Source organism: Cololabis saira, chromosome 22 (assembly GCF_033807715.1).
Source record: "Cololabis saira isolate AMF1-May2022 chromosome 22, fColSai1.1, whole genome shotgun sequence".
NCBI lineage: Eukaryota > Metazoa > Chordata > Actinopteri > Beloniformes > Belonidae > Cololabis > Cololabis saira.
Window position 1 is genome coordinate 27,539,027 of NC_084608.1, and position 16,891 is coordinate 27,555,917.

Consider the following 16,891-nt stretch of genomic DNA (forward strand, 5'->3'; position numbering starts at 1 on the left):
AACACAATAATAAATAAGCAACAAGTAAAGCAGAAAAAAATTAAACTTAAAACACTGTTCTGTTGAAATAAACGGTTAAAGGGGGAATGGGAGTAATTTAGTTTTCCTGATTTTGGTCCCATTTCTACGTCACACCAGGGGCCTCATGTACAAAACGTGAGGTACACAAAAACGTGCGTAGGCCACTTTCTACGCGCACGGTCTTCAAAAAGTGATTTAAAGGTGGAAAGTTGCGGTCCTTCACGCACACATGTCTGGCGTACGCACATTTCTGAGGCATGGCGACACTCACTGGTGATGCAGTGTGCAGAATATGAGGAAACTTGACGTCAGTTGTAGCTCACAAGCTTTGAACTGGCCTCAAACAGACTGATCCACGGGAATGCCATATGACGAAGTTCCTGACTGACTGATATGTTAATACCAACTCATTTGGCCACAAGACTTGAATCTCGAGAACACCCTATTGGGTAGTTTACAACTTAGTGACAGTCATTCCAAATGCCCGAGGACGGGATTTGGCCACAGATCACATCTGACTGTAAATACCCTTTAATTGCTTTTTGTCTTTCACCTTTGGTTTGTTGATTCTTGCCTTTTGTACTATGAACTTACTGTATAAAGAGTCATGATTTCAACCATTCTTGGTCAGCACACCAACCCAGACATGCGCTGCGTAGATCTGCTCACCGCCGGCTTCCTGAATAAAACTCACTACACCACAGCGGACTTCTGAACTAGATTTTATATTATTCCTCAACAGTACCAAGAGGATCCTTCTGGATCTCACAACATTTGGAGTTGGGCAGTACAGAGCTTTACCGAAAGCTACACTCCCATTAAATGAGGGCCTTTCCAAGCTGTTCATGACAAATCCACATCTTCATCTCATGATGAAAATGTTCACATGTTGTTTTGACATATTTAACGTCATGTGGTGTGTGTTTCTTAGGTAGCTTAGCACAGGTCAACGACAGATGTGTCCTTGTAACAGTGTTGTAACTGCATCACATCGGCATTAACGCCGTTAATCAGCACCATAATACCATAATAAGGAGAAGGTCAATCTCATAAAGAGTGAGTGAACTCGATCATGTTTTTTTTGCAAAGATAATTGTTTGTATGTTATTTTTGTTTCACAATCTCCCCCACTTATCTTGGGCCTCACTCCTCGTCTTAGTTGGTGGGGATTATCGGCCCTAGTTAGCTGCCACTTGGTAGCGTTTGTTATTTCTCAGCCTGCATCAGTCTCCCATACGCTGGCTGGGAATCCCCCCGCCCCCGAGGGAGGAAAACAATGCTGCGTCGACCTCAGTCGACTGCAGTTACAGTTTGGGGACGATACTGCATTTACCTGGGCGATTTGTCGGTTTTTAATCAATTCAGTTCAATCAGTAGTTTAATGAAGTCAATTTTCACACAACACTGCTTCCCTCAGTCTCCCCACACCTTGGCGGGGCGTCGAGATTCAAAGCTTTTATTTTGAGGCCTTATCGCCCAGCTTTAGCACAGCATCACATACAGCAGAGGGTCCCCAGCTGTTGATTCAACACAGAACCATAAATCACCTCAAGAAGGAGAGAGACAAGAAACTGCATTACCATGTGACTCGGAAAAAGTCAACAAAATAAAGGGTGAGAATGCAAGAACAGGAGGGGCCGTAGCTGAGGTTACAAGTAATATATATATGCCCCCAGTGTCCCGCGTAATAACCCTCATCTGAAGTGAGTAAGAAGGGAGGAGTCCCCTCAGTTGCAGCTCCCGTTTAGGTGTTTATGTTCTGTATTTCATGCAGCTTTCACCGAACATGCCGGAGACATAAATTCAATTTAAAGTCTCCAGGGACGGTCCAGCCGCCCTCGATGTAGCGATGTCTCAGTAAGCAACGTGTCACATAAACCACTATAAATATTCTTCTCTGCTGTGAAATTTCACAGAATCCCTCTCAATTTAATATATAGATGTTTGCCCAAAACTGACCTGAAAAAGTTCCCGTTTTCCTTATTCTACCTGCCAAACTTGGTCTGTCCCGCACCTTCCAACCCCCCATCAGCTTTCTGATACTTATAATCACGAGTTAATCATGGCATTCATCAGAACCTTCTCCTTAAAGTGTCATTAAAAAGTAATGATTTTCAATATTTATGGGTGAGGAACTGCAGCCGCAGTGACAGGTCCGTGCCAGTGTGTGGCCGGCTGTAATTGACAGCAAAAATAAAGTCACAGTTTTCAAACGGAGAACAAGTATTTCAGCTAATTAGAGCATGCATCCCCGAGAACTGTCTGGTGTAGAAGTAATCTATCAAGAGGCACATAATTACAACGCTTACTTTTATGCTTGAGAGTGAAGGTGCTATAATTTATCATTGAGCGGTTAAAAACCAAAGCAGGTAGGTGGGCGAATGGAATATGTCACCAAGTGCCACTGAAACATGGTTTTTCTATGAAAATGAAGCCATTATAAACAGCTCACATCCACGGCATATAATGAAAGTGGCCTGCACTGCATATGATACAGGTGGTGCAGGATTAGAGGGAAAAGTAAGTGAGAGACAGAAAAACATCCTAATTACGGATTTGTTTTCTTCCCTTCAGGTGATGAGCTGCCCACGTCTGTGAGTGAAATCCCGACACATCCTGGAAGTCTGCTTTTGGGTTGGCCCACCCAGAAAAAAGGAGAAAACAAAAACTTCCCGCGTTCCTCAGAAACTTCCCCAGCAGCAGTTTCGTTGTGGCTCAGTTCGTGTCACTAGACTTCCGCTTGGGGGGACCTGAACGCCACACATCGCCAATGCCAACAAGGAACTGCCTGCTGCTGTTCCTGTGGATTCTTGCCGACGAGGGTTCGGTCTCTTCTTTGCGTCCACCTTCATCGCTGCTGGGACGGAGCAGGACGGCGCGGGAGCACGGCAGGGGCTCGCTGGGCTCGATGAGGAATGGGGCGGCGGGGTTTCAGCGGGTCAAGAGAGGCTGGGTGTGGAACCAGTTCTTTGTACTGGAGGAGTACATGGGCTCAGACCCGCAGTATGTGGGCAAGGTAAAACGCTTTTCAGTCATTTATGGGGTGGTGGAGCAGCAGAACGTGAGAAAGATGCGGTTATATACAAGGAGCCAGAGGTGTCAAAAGTATTCACATTCATTACTCAGGTAGAAGTATAGATACTAGAGCTTAAAATACTCCTGTAGAAGTTGAAGTATCAACTCAAGTTTTTTACTCAAGTATAAAAGTACTGGTTTCAAAACTACTTAAAGTATAAAAGTAAAAGTAATGTAAAGGGGAAAAAAGCCATTAAGGACAAAAGCCATTGAAAATGAATGTATCTTAGTATAATGCAAATATATTAAAGAACCATATATGTGTATTATTGAGCATTAACATGTGTTTCAGAGAGCAGGAGATATGATGACTAGTTGCCTATAAGTATTGTAATGGTGCAAAAAGTCAAACTTCAGAGGCATGTTATCATTTATCCTAACCTTTATTGTAATGTACATCCAAGTTTAGTTGCCGGAATCTGAGGGAACGGATGTAAGAACAAAACTGGACAAGAACATCTGAAACAACCACAACCAAATTCACTCTATCCGGATGGAGCAATTTAACTGGATAGTGTGTTTTAAAGGCTGAAATGAAATGGCTGTTTTTAAAATGTAAGGAGTAAAAAGTACAGATAATTGCGTGAAAATGTAAGGAGTAAAAGTAAAAAGTCGAGTGTCAAGTATAGATAACCAAAATTTCTACTTAAGTAAGGTAACAAAGTATTTGTACTTCATTACTTGACACCTCTGCAAGGAGCAGATAAAAACACTCGAGGAAAATGTTTAAAATTGTTGCCATTATTAAAAGATAAGTACTTTTGGTTGGTCAGTCCTTTTAAAACAGCAGAGCCTTCCTGGGAAATAAAACTGCCAGCAGCTGAAGACAGCATGGCCGAAGAGATGCACCTCCTATCCAAAGTTCCCCATTATTATTTTGCCCTTAAAGCTTCATCACTTTAAACCAATGACACACTCTTGTTGTAACATCCTCCCCGAACCCAGCGAGTGGTGTGGGGGGATCCATACATGCTAATGGAGCTGTGCCACAACATTTCTATGACACACACGACATTGAAGTGGCGAGAAAAATCAGTGGCTTGGTAGAAATAAATTAGAATTACAGCCCTTGTAAAGCTGTCAGAACATCATAGTTATGAGCCAGGGAAGATGCTGACAGCAATAAAAAGACAGCAGAGACCCAATAGCCCGAACAGAATCCAGGCTGAGATATATAAACGCGTCCCATCAGACTCGCTTCTCTTCGTCCCCTCTCAAACCTTGGCCATCTCTCCTTTAGAGGGATTTCTTATTCACTGCTGTGGCTTAGGGCATTCGTAAGCAAACTCCATGGGGGTTTAAGGCTAAAGTTGTAATTTGGCACTCCTAGCTTACATAGGATAATGGTAAGACTGACTTATCTGCCCCACTGCCACCGCAATCAGCCCTGACACGCCGGGCTGTTTGTGGAAGTCTCTGAGGCTGGAGCAGGGAGAGAGAGGCTGATGTCTGTTGCATTTCCAAGTCCCTTAATCCTGCACTGCTGCACTGCTTCAAAATAATTGACTGATTCTTCAACACAGAAAAAAGTGCTTGGAGATCTTACATCTCTGTCACGACACCCATGGGACCAGATCTTGCTTTATGATGACTGCAACATCAAAAAAGTTCAAACAGAATAAAGACAAGACGGAGCGCAGGTGATAAGTCTTTCAAGGACTCATCAAGTATTACCAAGGGCCTTAGGTAATTTGCATAAAAGGTCTGTAATGGACATCGGGTGTGCAGTGAATGCGTGTTCAATAATACATCAATGTCTTATTGTGGTAATGTTTTTACTCCAGAGTATATGCATCATTTCCATTCAGTGACCTGCATACCGGCGGGGCTGTGCAGGCTCACGAGACTAGCTTTGTCCTCGGCGGCTCAAGCGTCCTTCTGGATGAACTGAAGGAGCTGCGTGATCCGACAACAGCCCCGAAAGACAGGAAAAAGATTCAGTGAGAAAAAAAAAAAAGAAGGCTGTAGCTGTAGCCTCTTTGTAGGTAATATGGATAAAAAACATGACCTGTAAATTTTAGAAAAAGTACATGACGACATAAAAGTATCTTGATGTGAACCACAGCATGGCAGTGTTGAAGCATCAGCGATGCATGAAAACAACTGTCAGCTGTAACTTATATACAGCGAAACTAGGGCTGGGTATCGATTCAAATGTCAAGAATCGATTCCGATTTTTAAGAATCAGAACCGATTATCAGGATTTGATTCGATCCAATATTGATTTGGGTTAGTGTTATTAAAAATGTTTTTTGAGCTGTTGCCTGAATTATGACTGTAAAAGAACTAGAGAAATAATAATTTCACAATAATTTGTGAAATAACTAAGAAATAAATAACTCAAATAGGCCTTTCAATATCCATTTAAAGTGCAAAAAAAGAATTGCAACAGCTCATGCCGTAAACAAATCATTTTAGCTTGTCTAATTTATTCTGTCACCAGACACCGTTTGCCATGAAGCACCCGGCATTTTTCAGGTACGTTACAACAAACTGTATCCGATAACAGAAGAAATCAAGCAAGCTATAGTAGATATAGATACTATGAACTTCATTGAATTAATATAACATTTTGAAATTTAAGCTGAAATGTCCAAGGACTGAACACTGGATGTGCACGGGTGGGAGCTACCGCTTCTCTTCAACGCCATGTTCATTGTTTGATAGTTTCACACCACGTGCATGTGTGAATTAAATGACTACTGGGATTAAAGTTCACAGGGCGAAAATGTAATGGAGAATTTTTTTTTTTGATCTTTAGACATACGAATCGATTTTTAGGAATTAAAATGAGAATCGATTTAGAATCGGAAAATCGATTTTCTCAACACAGGCCTAAACGCAATCTGGTCCTTTACTCCCGCGCAGCAGCACAGATCAGCCATGACCAGCGGGCGTGTGAACCTTTAAAACATTCAAAAAGAACCTGAGTCCCGATGTTCTCAGATCTACGGAAGAGTATTAGGGCCACTTAAAAAAAATAAAAATAATTCTGAGAAAAAAGTCAGAATTCTGACTTTAATCTCAGAATTCTGAGAAAAAAGTCAGAATTCTGACTTTAATCTCAGAATTCTGAGAAAAAAAAGTCAGAATTCTGAGAAAAAAGTCAGAATTCTGAGAAAAAAAGTCAGAATTCTGAGAAAAAAGTCAGAATTCTGAGAAAAAAGACAGAATTCTGACTTTAATCTCAGAATTCTGAGAAAAAAGTCAGAATTCTGACTTTAATCTCAGAATTCTGACTTTTTTTTTTTTTTTTTTTTTACTTTTTTTTTTGGGGGGGGCAGCACGGTGGCTTAGTGGTTAGCACTGTTGCCTCACAGCAAGAAGGTCCCCGGTTCGACTCCCAGGCCCGGCAGGGGCCTTTCTGTGTGGAGTTTGCATGTTCTCCCCGTGCTTGCGTGGGTTCTCTCCGGTACTCCGGCTTCCTCCCACAGTCCAAAAACATGCACGCTAGGTTAATTGGTGATTGTAAATTGCCCGTAGGTGTGAGCGTGAGTGTGGTTGTGAGCATGGTTTGTGTGTTTACATGTGGCCCTGTGATGGACTGGTGACCTGTCCAGGGTGTAACCCCTGCCTCTCACCTGAAATGAGCTGGGATAGGCTCCAGCAGACCCCCGTGACCCCGCAAGGGATAAAGCGGGTATAGATAATGGATGGATTCTGACTTTTTTCTCAGAATTCTGAGATTAAAGTCAGAATTCTGACTTTTTTCTCAGAATTCTTTTTATTTTTTTTAAGTGGCCCTAATACTCTTCCGTACAGATCAATCCAGGTTTCATTCATACGTGAGCACAGATGTGATATGAATTGGAGACGTGCGTTTGACGTCCACACAAAAGGGCTCGACCTGAATATTTGGAAATCCAGATACTTTACAGCCAGCTGCAAAATGTAGCTCTTCAAGTTCCTCAGCAGTCATCGTCTCACTCAGTGCGCCGATGCTTCAGTTCATCTTAGCCGTTACGGGGATGACAGCGTGCCGGAGACCTCAGCTGTGTGGCACTCTTTTAATTGAGTGATGACAACTTGAATTATAAAATCGCTTTTCATTTAGTCCTAGAAAGGAAGCTTGTTTTTCACTGGCACAGGAGTTCCTCCCCGTCTAGAGCCCTTCTGTTGTGCATTCCTCTCTTGGTTTTGCACTTCAGGCGTGACTGCGACACTCTTGACCACGGAGCGCGGTCATTCGATACCACGTGCATAATCACCTGCCTTTAAAAGAATATTAAGTGCAGATATTTTGGCATTTTTCCCATCAATGCAACTTAAATGGTGCAGAATGACGTACACAGAGATGGTCCATCTCCTCTTTAAAGCCTGATCCTTCACCGGCCTCCAGGAATCCTTCAGAAACCTGTCTTACACAATGTTTAAGGTTGTTTTCATATTCTACAAGAACATACGTCGCTTTGGCCACAACATTTCATGTTACGAGAAACTCTGGTGCAGAAATCCTGGGAGTCCTCACAGGCCCCTCCCACTGCAGCTCACCCACCGGGTTGCCAGATCACAAATATAAGAGACAGTCGTATAAATGATGAGGACTCTTGTGCAAAGTAATCGTGTGATTTTACTGTATATCATGAAGTTTCAAACAATACAGCGAGAGCCAAGATGCGCCAGGGTGACAGGTCAGGGAGGGGCTGGCAGGAGTGAGCGAGAATAATTCATCCCAACATAATGTCACGTATCAGTAACTCAGAAAAATACTTTTTAATGTCACATTAAAGCGCACTATGTGAGATTTAAATGCCACCAGGCCCCGCACTGATTTGTAAGCGGCTCCCGCTTCTACCGTTTAAGTTTGCTTACACCTGGAGTGCAGCCACGTCGGGTTGAGGCCGCACGAAGAGATTGTTCAAAGTGAAAATGAGAGGCAGCAGATATGTTCGTGTCTGAAACAAGCCACAGCTCTAAAAACAAAAAAAGCCCCCCAAAAAAACCTGCAACCCGCAACTTCTGATATTTTAAAATAACAAGCCCAAAGTGGCTTATAATACGCAGAATTGGCAACCCTGGACACGTACCGCGACAGAGACAACAAAACAGCGACAGCACGGTGACAATAACAGAGATGACAGATTTAGAGTTGAGCCGAGGAAATTCAGGGATCAGATTTCTGCTTCTCAGCATTAATCACGGCCACTTCACATCTTTGACCAAATCACACGACACTTCCCAGACTCCACTGGAGTAGAAACTTCCAGCTAGACGATGTGTCGGGAACAAGCTGCGAAAACTCCCAAACCACGGCCGTGTTAAAAATAGCGCCAGGTTTTAGTCCCTCTCCACCCAACGTTCATATCCGCAGGTGTTACCCAGCAAATGAAGATGTGCACCAGTCACTTTTAAAAGATGATATGAGAAACTCATCAAAAAAATCCAGTGTAGATAATAAATTGGGATTGGGCCTCTGCAGTGTAAATGCTGCCAAAATGATCAAACATTCATAAGTGTGTGAATCCTTTCTTCAGTTACAGTTGGCAGTGATTGTAGAAATGACTTCCATTTTTGGCTCGGAGTCTTTAGTGGATGGATGGACATGAAATGTGGGGCAGCGTGCTGCTGTAGGAGAACTGCCCGCTGGCTGAGAGTCAAACAAAGGATTCAGCTGCCGCCGACCTTTTCACTTGTGAAGTGCACCAACCTGGCTCTGAATGTGTGCCTGCAGAACGCACTTTCATTGACTGCTGTTTGTTTACGCGCCTCTCTTGTTATGCTTAAACGCTATTGGGAAAATGCAAAATGCCTTTTCTTCAGTTTGGGGTTTAAGCTCTGCTTAGGACTCTCAACCAGAGATTGCAATGTCACCCGTTGGCTTAAAACGCAAAAAAACTAATCTGAGACCTCCAAGCATTATGCGCTACTTAGAAATGAATATTTACTTTTTCTTCAAGCTGCCCTCTAAACATGGACTATTTGAACTGTCAAGGGTTAGAGTTAAGTCAATTATCCGCCGCTGCTGAATCACATTCTGTCAGTTGAATCGTTGCTCCTTTTCAGCTGCATCCACACAGAGCTACCGAGGATAACAGCAAAGCAAAAAAATAAAATAATAAATGAGAAAAAGCCAGAGGATGGACCGGCCACGGCGGAGAGGCAAGTAGAGAAAGTCTCAAACAGCACAAATAGCGTTTGCGGCATAAATGACACGTCAGTGCCATAACAAAGACAGCTCTGTCATCATTCCCAGCAAAGTACTATTTTCCATTTGTTTTTAAAAACAGTAGTTCTTCAATTTAAAAAAGGTAAAAAAAAAAAAAAAATGGATAAAATAAATGTTCCAGTTAATTTGCTTTAGAAGTAAGAATTAATATGATCAAACGGATGAAAAATACTATTCAGGTAAGATCCTATTTGGAGTCTTTAGATCACTTTAAAGCAAAATATCACGCTTTTACTGTGACACACCATTGAAATGAGACAATACGAGCTGGAAATGCTGTTTCTTTCTGTGCTGTGAGAAGAGAAATAAACATATTTTCAAAATGACTATGTTAAATGTATCACTGCTGTAATCCCAATATGCAAATCAATACTAATTATTACCGCCCATTTAAATAGAATGATAATTATACACTCATTGGCCACTCTATAAACATAACACAATACACCAGCTACACCAGTTGCACCTGTAACAATTTGGCAACAGTCAATGTGGAGAACCTGCTGAATGGAAGACTTGTAGCGTAGAAGATGTCATGAACTACTGAATACAGACAAAGTCAGAACTGGTCTCACAGTTCAAGGAACCAGAACCCACCAGGCGTTCATAGCAGGGTGTGTTTTCTTTTTAATTAGTGTCATAATACACTTCACTGGAACTTAAGGCGACAAAAAGTGTTTGCAAGACAAGAACAGATGTTGACACATTTGACACGTGACGTGAATGGAAAGTAAGACGTTTCATAAAATGAATAACACAAGCATCAGCTTAAAAAAAACAAACAGGGGGGGGTTGCGAGTAACATCCTTTGATTCATGCGACAGTACGATGCTCGGCTGCATTATATCACACACTGATTTACACTCATTCTTAAGATGTGTTTTAAGGAATGCAGTAGGTGTTGGAAAAATTTGAAAGGCCATTTCTTCTATGAGACTAAATCTTCTTTTCATTCTCATTTTTCCCCTCCATGAAAAAGTAAGGTCAAGTAAACAGTTAAATTTGCCCTTCAGATACATGTTCAAACATTAACACCATTCATCATCAGATTTGCAGACGTTTCATTTTATTAAGGTCAAAAAGAGATTTAAGAAACTAAAGAGAATCATTCAGAAAAAATAGCATCACCTTTAAATCTATGGTGGATCCAGTCGTGTGGATGTAGTTGCTGCTGGGAAAAAAGCTTCTGTGACAGCAGAAACAAGGACGCCACGGGGAACGCCAGACCGCAGCTTCCAGGCAAAGCAACAGATGGATTAGCAGGTAGGGATCCCGGGAAAACATAACCAGGGTACAACCGAGCTTTTCCCAACACAGTGTTAATGCATTCGGGGTCCACACGGGTCATTTGTACCGTAGACTCGATACACAACTGGAACAGGTGATGACCCACCAGTACGAAGCTGGAACCAGTTATTCATTGGTTGGTATTGGAGTAATACGTTTTGGGGAAAATCGGGCTGCCACTGGTATTTATGCAGTTACTCTCAATTATCTTCTAACCATCCTTGATTGAGGAGCATGTGCTGCGTCCAAATACATTTGGTGCAAACATCTGCTGCGTCTGCAGTGTGCACTGGAAACCAGTATTGAAGCACTTCACACAGCTGCAGAAGAGCTTTAGTCTTCTACGCTCATATGTGTTTTCTAAATCATATTAAGCAAAATGGTATGCCTAAAGGCAGGCCAGAGATGTGCTTGTACTCATGCGAGCCAGTCCCTTCCTTCCTCTTCACAGGATGACAAATACCTGCTGTCCACATCCTCGCTCCAGTCGCTCTATCATTTCTTAAAACTGCAGGGCGCTGATTTCCTTTTTCCCTTTCCAACTTATTTGCAAACGTCTTATCCTTTGAATCTAGGTCATAATCCATAAGATCTATATACAAAATGAAAGCTGTAATAGGAAGAATAATTGTCTCATCCTTTATGTTGTTGAGAAACATATCAATATACCTTAAAAGTCAATGAAGTGCCAGGCTTGAGGAGTGAGGGGAAAGGCCACGTCTTTACCATAAAAGTAAATTATTACATTTAGCATTACCTGAAAGCACACATTCAGGCAGAATAAAACACACTACTGCCTTTATATATGTGAAAATATTTAAGTATAATATATCTGGCTTGTAAAAGGAAATACAAATTTGTAAAACAAAAAAAAAGACATTTACATTTCGTGCATTGCCTGATCTATCTTTTGTTCTGCAATGTTTTGAAGGATAATGCCATGTCTGCATTTTCTGCTTATCCTCCTGGTGTGGTATGATTATGAAATTAAAAATGAATTCATGCTTAGGCTTTTACACCATCTAATGTATGCATGCTAATTAAAGAACACAGAGTATGAAGCTGCCTGGAAGAATATGTACACCAATATATTGTATATTCTGTATAAAACTAACACAAATAAGAGACTGGAAGAAATCCAATCACCTGCAAAGTCAAAGGCTCTTCCTCTGGAAAGCAAATCATGTCCAGGTTGTGAAACTGATGCTGCATCCAAACATGTGTAATCACCACACAGTGGTTTGTTAAGTGGCAACGAAATGGAACTGGAGCACGAACGAACCCAAACCAGATTCTCTGCTGGCCCTAAAGCAGCTCCAGGGTCTACTATGACCTATCTGTACACGATGAAGCATTCTCAGGGAGTTTTGTTTAAAAAAAACTGTTTAAAACATCAGTAACCTTACACGTTTGTTTGCTCGGGTTTGTGAGGCTAAGTGAAAAGCCGTGTTCTCAAACTCCCAGGTCGGGTCGCCTCTAACGAACACAGAAACATGAAAACAAACCATTGTAAATTTATGGTGAGTTTTCCTCTACAGAGAAGCAAACAAATATTCTGTCACTCAGCACATTTTTAACGCATTTGAGTCCCATCTTTACTCTTCTATCTGAACATCATTTACTCCATCATCTGTTTAATGTTCTGTGTTTTCCTTCACCTAGTATATATCTAAACTGAGTGTCTTCACCCGTGGGTCCCGCTGAGCGTGCAGACACTGTGCCATGCCAGCTTCTAAGAATCCCAGTCACTCTAATCATTCAGAGTGGTCCCACCAGAAGCATTTCAGATGCAGAAGCCCGTCTGCACTGCAAGTCTTCCACTGCAGATACGCCAGGAGTCCTTTCTGCTGCTTGACCACGGCTACGTTTACACACAGCAGATCGGGGTGACACCAAGTCAGATACAAACATGGATGGAGGACGTGGTGGGTTTTCAAAGTAAAAAACACCACCAGTGGAAGCTGACTGTGGGAAATTGTTGAGGTTGGTCTCAAATCCTTTGAGTATACTAATAATAATAATAAGCAGTACTCGAGTTGTAAATATAAATCAGGGGGGATGGTGGATTTTATCATATGGGGACAGATAATTTGTGCTGATTACAAATAATATAATATATTACAAATAATAGCAGTGACCAAAACAGCTGCAGAAATACTGCAGGAATGACATAGCAGCAGTTAAATGCAGCCTTCTGTAAGCTTTAAATATCCACTGGGCTTACATCAAATACATAAAAACACAACAATAAAAAACACTTTTCTGAACTTATCAATATTACTCTGTCCTTCACAGGATAAGTAAAATGGATCACTGCAAAAACTCAAAATCTTAACAAGAATATTTGTCTTATTTCTAGTTAAAATGTCTCATTTTAGTAAAAAAAATCTCATTACACTTAAAACAAGACTCATCACTGGAAAAAACAACAATTTTCACCTGTTTCAAGTAGATTTTTACTTGAAATAAGTAGAAAAATCTGCCAGTGGAACAAGATTTTTTTGCTTGTAATGAGAAGATAAATCTTGTCCCACTGGCAGATTTTCCTACTTATTTCAAGTGAAAATGTACTTGAAACAGGTGAAAATTGTCAAATAAGTTGTTTTTCTGGTGTTATTTTTCTGGTGATGACTCTAAATGCTGAAATAACAGTAAAACCACATTCATTGATGAAATGACATAAGGGATGGAAAGGGGGGATGGCAGTTTTACAGGGGGGATGATTTTGACCGTTTTTATTTCAGGGGGGATGCCATCCCCCCTCATCCCCCCTCAACTCCAGTACTGATAATAAGGCAAAAGACGGCAAAACCGATGGAAAAATAGGAGCTCTGATGGCACTCGTGATCAGACCTTTGCTCTTGAGCAAGACTGGATGTTGGGTTTTCTTTTCTCTTCATGTGCATTGCAGAGTCCAAGCAGACAATTTTGTCTGTGTTTTTCCAGGTACTTCTACATGCTGGATTGACCTTGGTCAGTTATTCCTAGATTAGCAAATGAGATCTATATAAATACAAGATTAACTCATATTTTCTAATTCATGGAAGTTAAACTTATCAGAGAACTTTACTGTGCTGAGAACTTTTAACCTTTGTGAATAATATATAGACGACTTCAGTCTGCACAGCAAAGTTACTCTTCTAATGCAGGGGTGTAGCGCGTGTCCTAGATGCTTTTCAGTGCCGTCTTTGGGGTGTGTTCAGCTACCATATATTTATCCAAGACTATAGCAGTGTTGAGGACACAGCGGGAGGCCTTGTGTTGCCGCTGGTTCTTCACATCAGTTTGCTGTATAAGAGCAGAGTAAGACAAAAAGCTTTCCCAGTTGCCAACGAATGTAGCACAACTATTTGAGAAGGTGGGAGATAAGTGGGAGTTAAGCCTAACCAGAGGGCTGTATCTGTGGAGAAATAGCATGATACACACTTCTATAGGCAGGAATCAGGGACGGGTGGGGGTTGGAGGTTATGAAAATGCAGTTATGAAATATGGAGCCTTTTCACATTAAATAAATGTAAAAATACAAAGGCAGTATGCCTGCTGTTCTGCTGAACGCTGGGTTAGGCTGATTTGAATGTGGCGAACATCTTGCATTTATTCTTAGTTGAAGCACTTGTTAAGATTTGGGGAGAGATCTGGAAGGATCTGAGTCAGGGAAAACACTGGAGATTTTAAATAACAGCAGGGCGCTTTAAATGAATAACCCTACTGTCAGCCACAATATCCCCATCAACATTTGCTCCTGATTTTTTTTTCTGTTTACTCTCCCTTTCAACAGTGAAATTAAATTTCCACCCTTACACAGTTCTATTAGTCTTAAGACACAACTCAGAGGGATTACCTTGGTTGGAGTCCAGATGTTGCCGTTTTTAAAATTTCACTCCAACTATGCCGTTAAGCTTCAGGCCCTCAGATTTGCACAGTCAACAAATTACACTTATCCCATTTCCCAATTTGTACGTCCTGAGTCCTCTCCTGAAAATCCTTTCCACGCATATTTCTTTCCCTTTAGAGGTGCAATCACAGGGGGTTAGGATAGACGCATGTATAGAAAAGGTGAGGTGGCACAGCTGCATAACCATTCCTGTGTTTTGTTACAACCTACCTCTGAAATGCATTATCATACGGTTACATGCATGTCTCCGTCAGCAAGTCTCCTTTCTTTTCACTGTTCCAGCCCAGGTACCTTTTAATCATCGAGTCCTCCTTGAAAATGTTTTTCCTAGATCAATTTCTAGGTCACAGGCAGGAGGAAGGAAGAGAGGGAACGAGGAGGCACAGACAGGATGTTTATTGTTTAAAATACCAACGCATGGTCAGGTTTATTTTCAGGGGGGCAACACTAATAGTTCATTTTGTTTAAATAGCATCTCAATGCCTTTTGTGATGCATTTTGGCTTTATTAAAAACAGAAAACTGCCTTCCTTACTCAGTACTGCTGCCCAAAAGATGTGAGGTCTTAGTCACGTGGGATCCGCTTTTAAGTTTCTACCTGGGTTATCATTTTACGTGTCCAAAAAAATCACAGCAGAGCCATTACCTTTCGCTTATCAAACGTTGTACACTCAGAGAGATAACACTGATGACTTTCTTGTTCTGTTCCGTGATCATTTGCAAAAAAGGAAGAAATATGCGGTACATCAAGCAGCTTTGCTCCCTCTTTTTCCTCTACAACGGGACGTGTACCTGTTCAATTCCAACACTCCACTTGAATATGATGGTCACATAGTGTTTGTGTGTAATTTGTGACAATTCAGAAACCACTTCAAAAGAGCTAAAGTTGACCTATCAACAAACGGAAAATGTAATCACTGCTTATAATCAGGAGACGTGTATTCAAAACCCACATCTCTAAGGTTTGCCAACTTAACAGATGGAATTCCCTAACTGCATGCTAAATTGTGCTGTGGTTTACATAACGCAGTGCATCACCATTCTAGGACAGCATTATATATATTCAAATTTATGACTAAGATTTAAAATAATTTGTGGATTTACTTATAGACAGACAGCAGGGACAGGAATTGCTACGAGCAAAGAGAACTGAGACACTGAAGAGCTTATTTGCATGCTCTACCCTTTGGAGTGTCTTTGATGAGGGACTGAACCTTGGTGGAGGATGCTGTTCATGCAACAAAATGATGTTTTTTTCTGTAGTTTGCTGTGTGCATAATACCAAAAGGCCATCCTCATTGAAGCAGTAGGCCTGAATGTATTTTTTTCAGCAAAGCTTTGCAATGTAATGATTCAAATCTGTTGCAGTAAAAGAACAAGGAAAGTAATGACAGATTGTGCGTAATGGCTTTTGTGGCCATTGGATTTTAGATTTCAGCATTTACAAGGCCCAATTCAATGCACCATAAAGCTTCACAGACTTTGCTGAGGAAAGCGTTGCTCTCAAGGTGCATCTGCGGTGTACCACAAACTCCCTTGTTCTAACACTGTATGGTCGGTGCTTTTCAATTAATGTAGATCCACAATCAATGTTTTAGTTTTGGAGTGGAGGCAAGCATCTGATGCAGAAGCTACGAGTCTGCAGGGTAAAGGATAAAGAACGCATGCAGCACAATGCTGGGGCTTCTGTTCAGGGTGCGCTACAGTGAGAGCAGTGTTTATAAATCAAATATAGCTGGTAAAAAATTGCCCTTTCCTGGCCGGACTTCAACCAGCTCTAGATGAGCGGTCCACCCTCACCTGACTCCAACGCCTGACTCACAAACGATAGGAGGCATCAATACCACTGCTGTCAAATGTGGTGACGTCAGATTGTGGAACTGAACTGTGGGCTCTGTTGTCTTGGAAAGGTCAACACAAATGTTGGCCAACTGAATTGTGGCTAGCCTAGTGCTGGCCAATGAAATCATACACTGGTTGGGCCATAAGATCTTGTATTATAAGTCAAATGAGGAAAAGCTGATTATTCCCTCATGCAGATCAGCGGATCTTGCACTGTCGAACTTCAGCTATGTTTTGTACCGAGCAGGAAGAAGATGGTAAATTTACATAGTCAAATCAGATACACACATGCGAGAGTGTTGTTGCAATGCTCCTGTGCAAGTGTATGCCAAGATACAGTATCTTCAAATTTCTTAATTAGATCTGAACCCAAATATTCAAATGTCGAGACATCTAGTACATTTAGTGAACGTGTTTTCTAAATTCACATCCAGATTATCGTTTCCCCCCTTTCACAAATTACTAAATAATTTTTTGTATATTTTTTATTACATTACTACAGTGTAAATAAGAATAACAATGTAGCATAAGTTATATCAGTGCTCTCAAATAATGGTGGCCCTGCTGAAACTATCTTAATCAAAGTGACTTGGTTCCACTTCATAG

General features: G+C 41.3%; 1 protein-coding gene across 2 annotated transcripts in view; it reads left to right on the forward strand.

The window, feature by feature from the left end:
- Positions 1–16,891, forward strand: part of LOC133423642 (cadherin-12-like) — a 149,467-nt gene that overhangs the window by 44,869 nt on the left and 87,707 nt on the right. For both annotated transcript variants that reach the window (XM_061713906.1, XM_061713907.1), the window contains exon 2: positions 2,596–3,037. In XM_061713906.1, coding sequence (XP_061569890.1) covers positions 2,792–3,037 — 246 coding nt within the window. In that variant the 5' untranslated portion in view covers positions 2,596–2,791. The remainder of the gene's footprint in view (positions 1–2,595; positions 3,038–16,891) is intronic.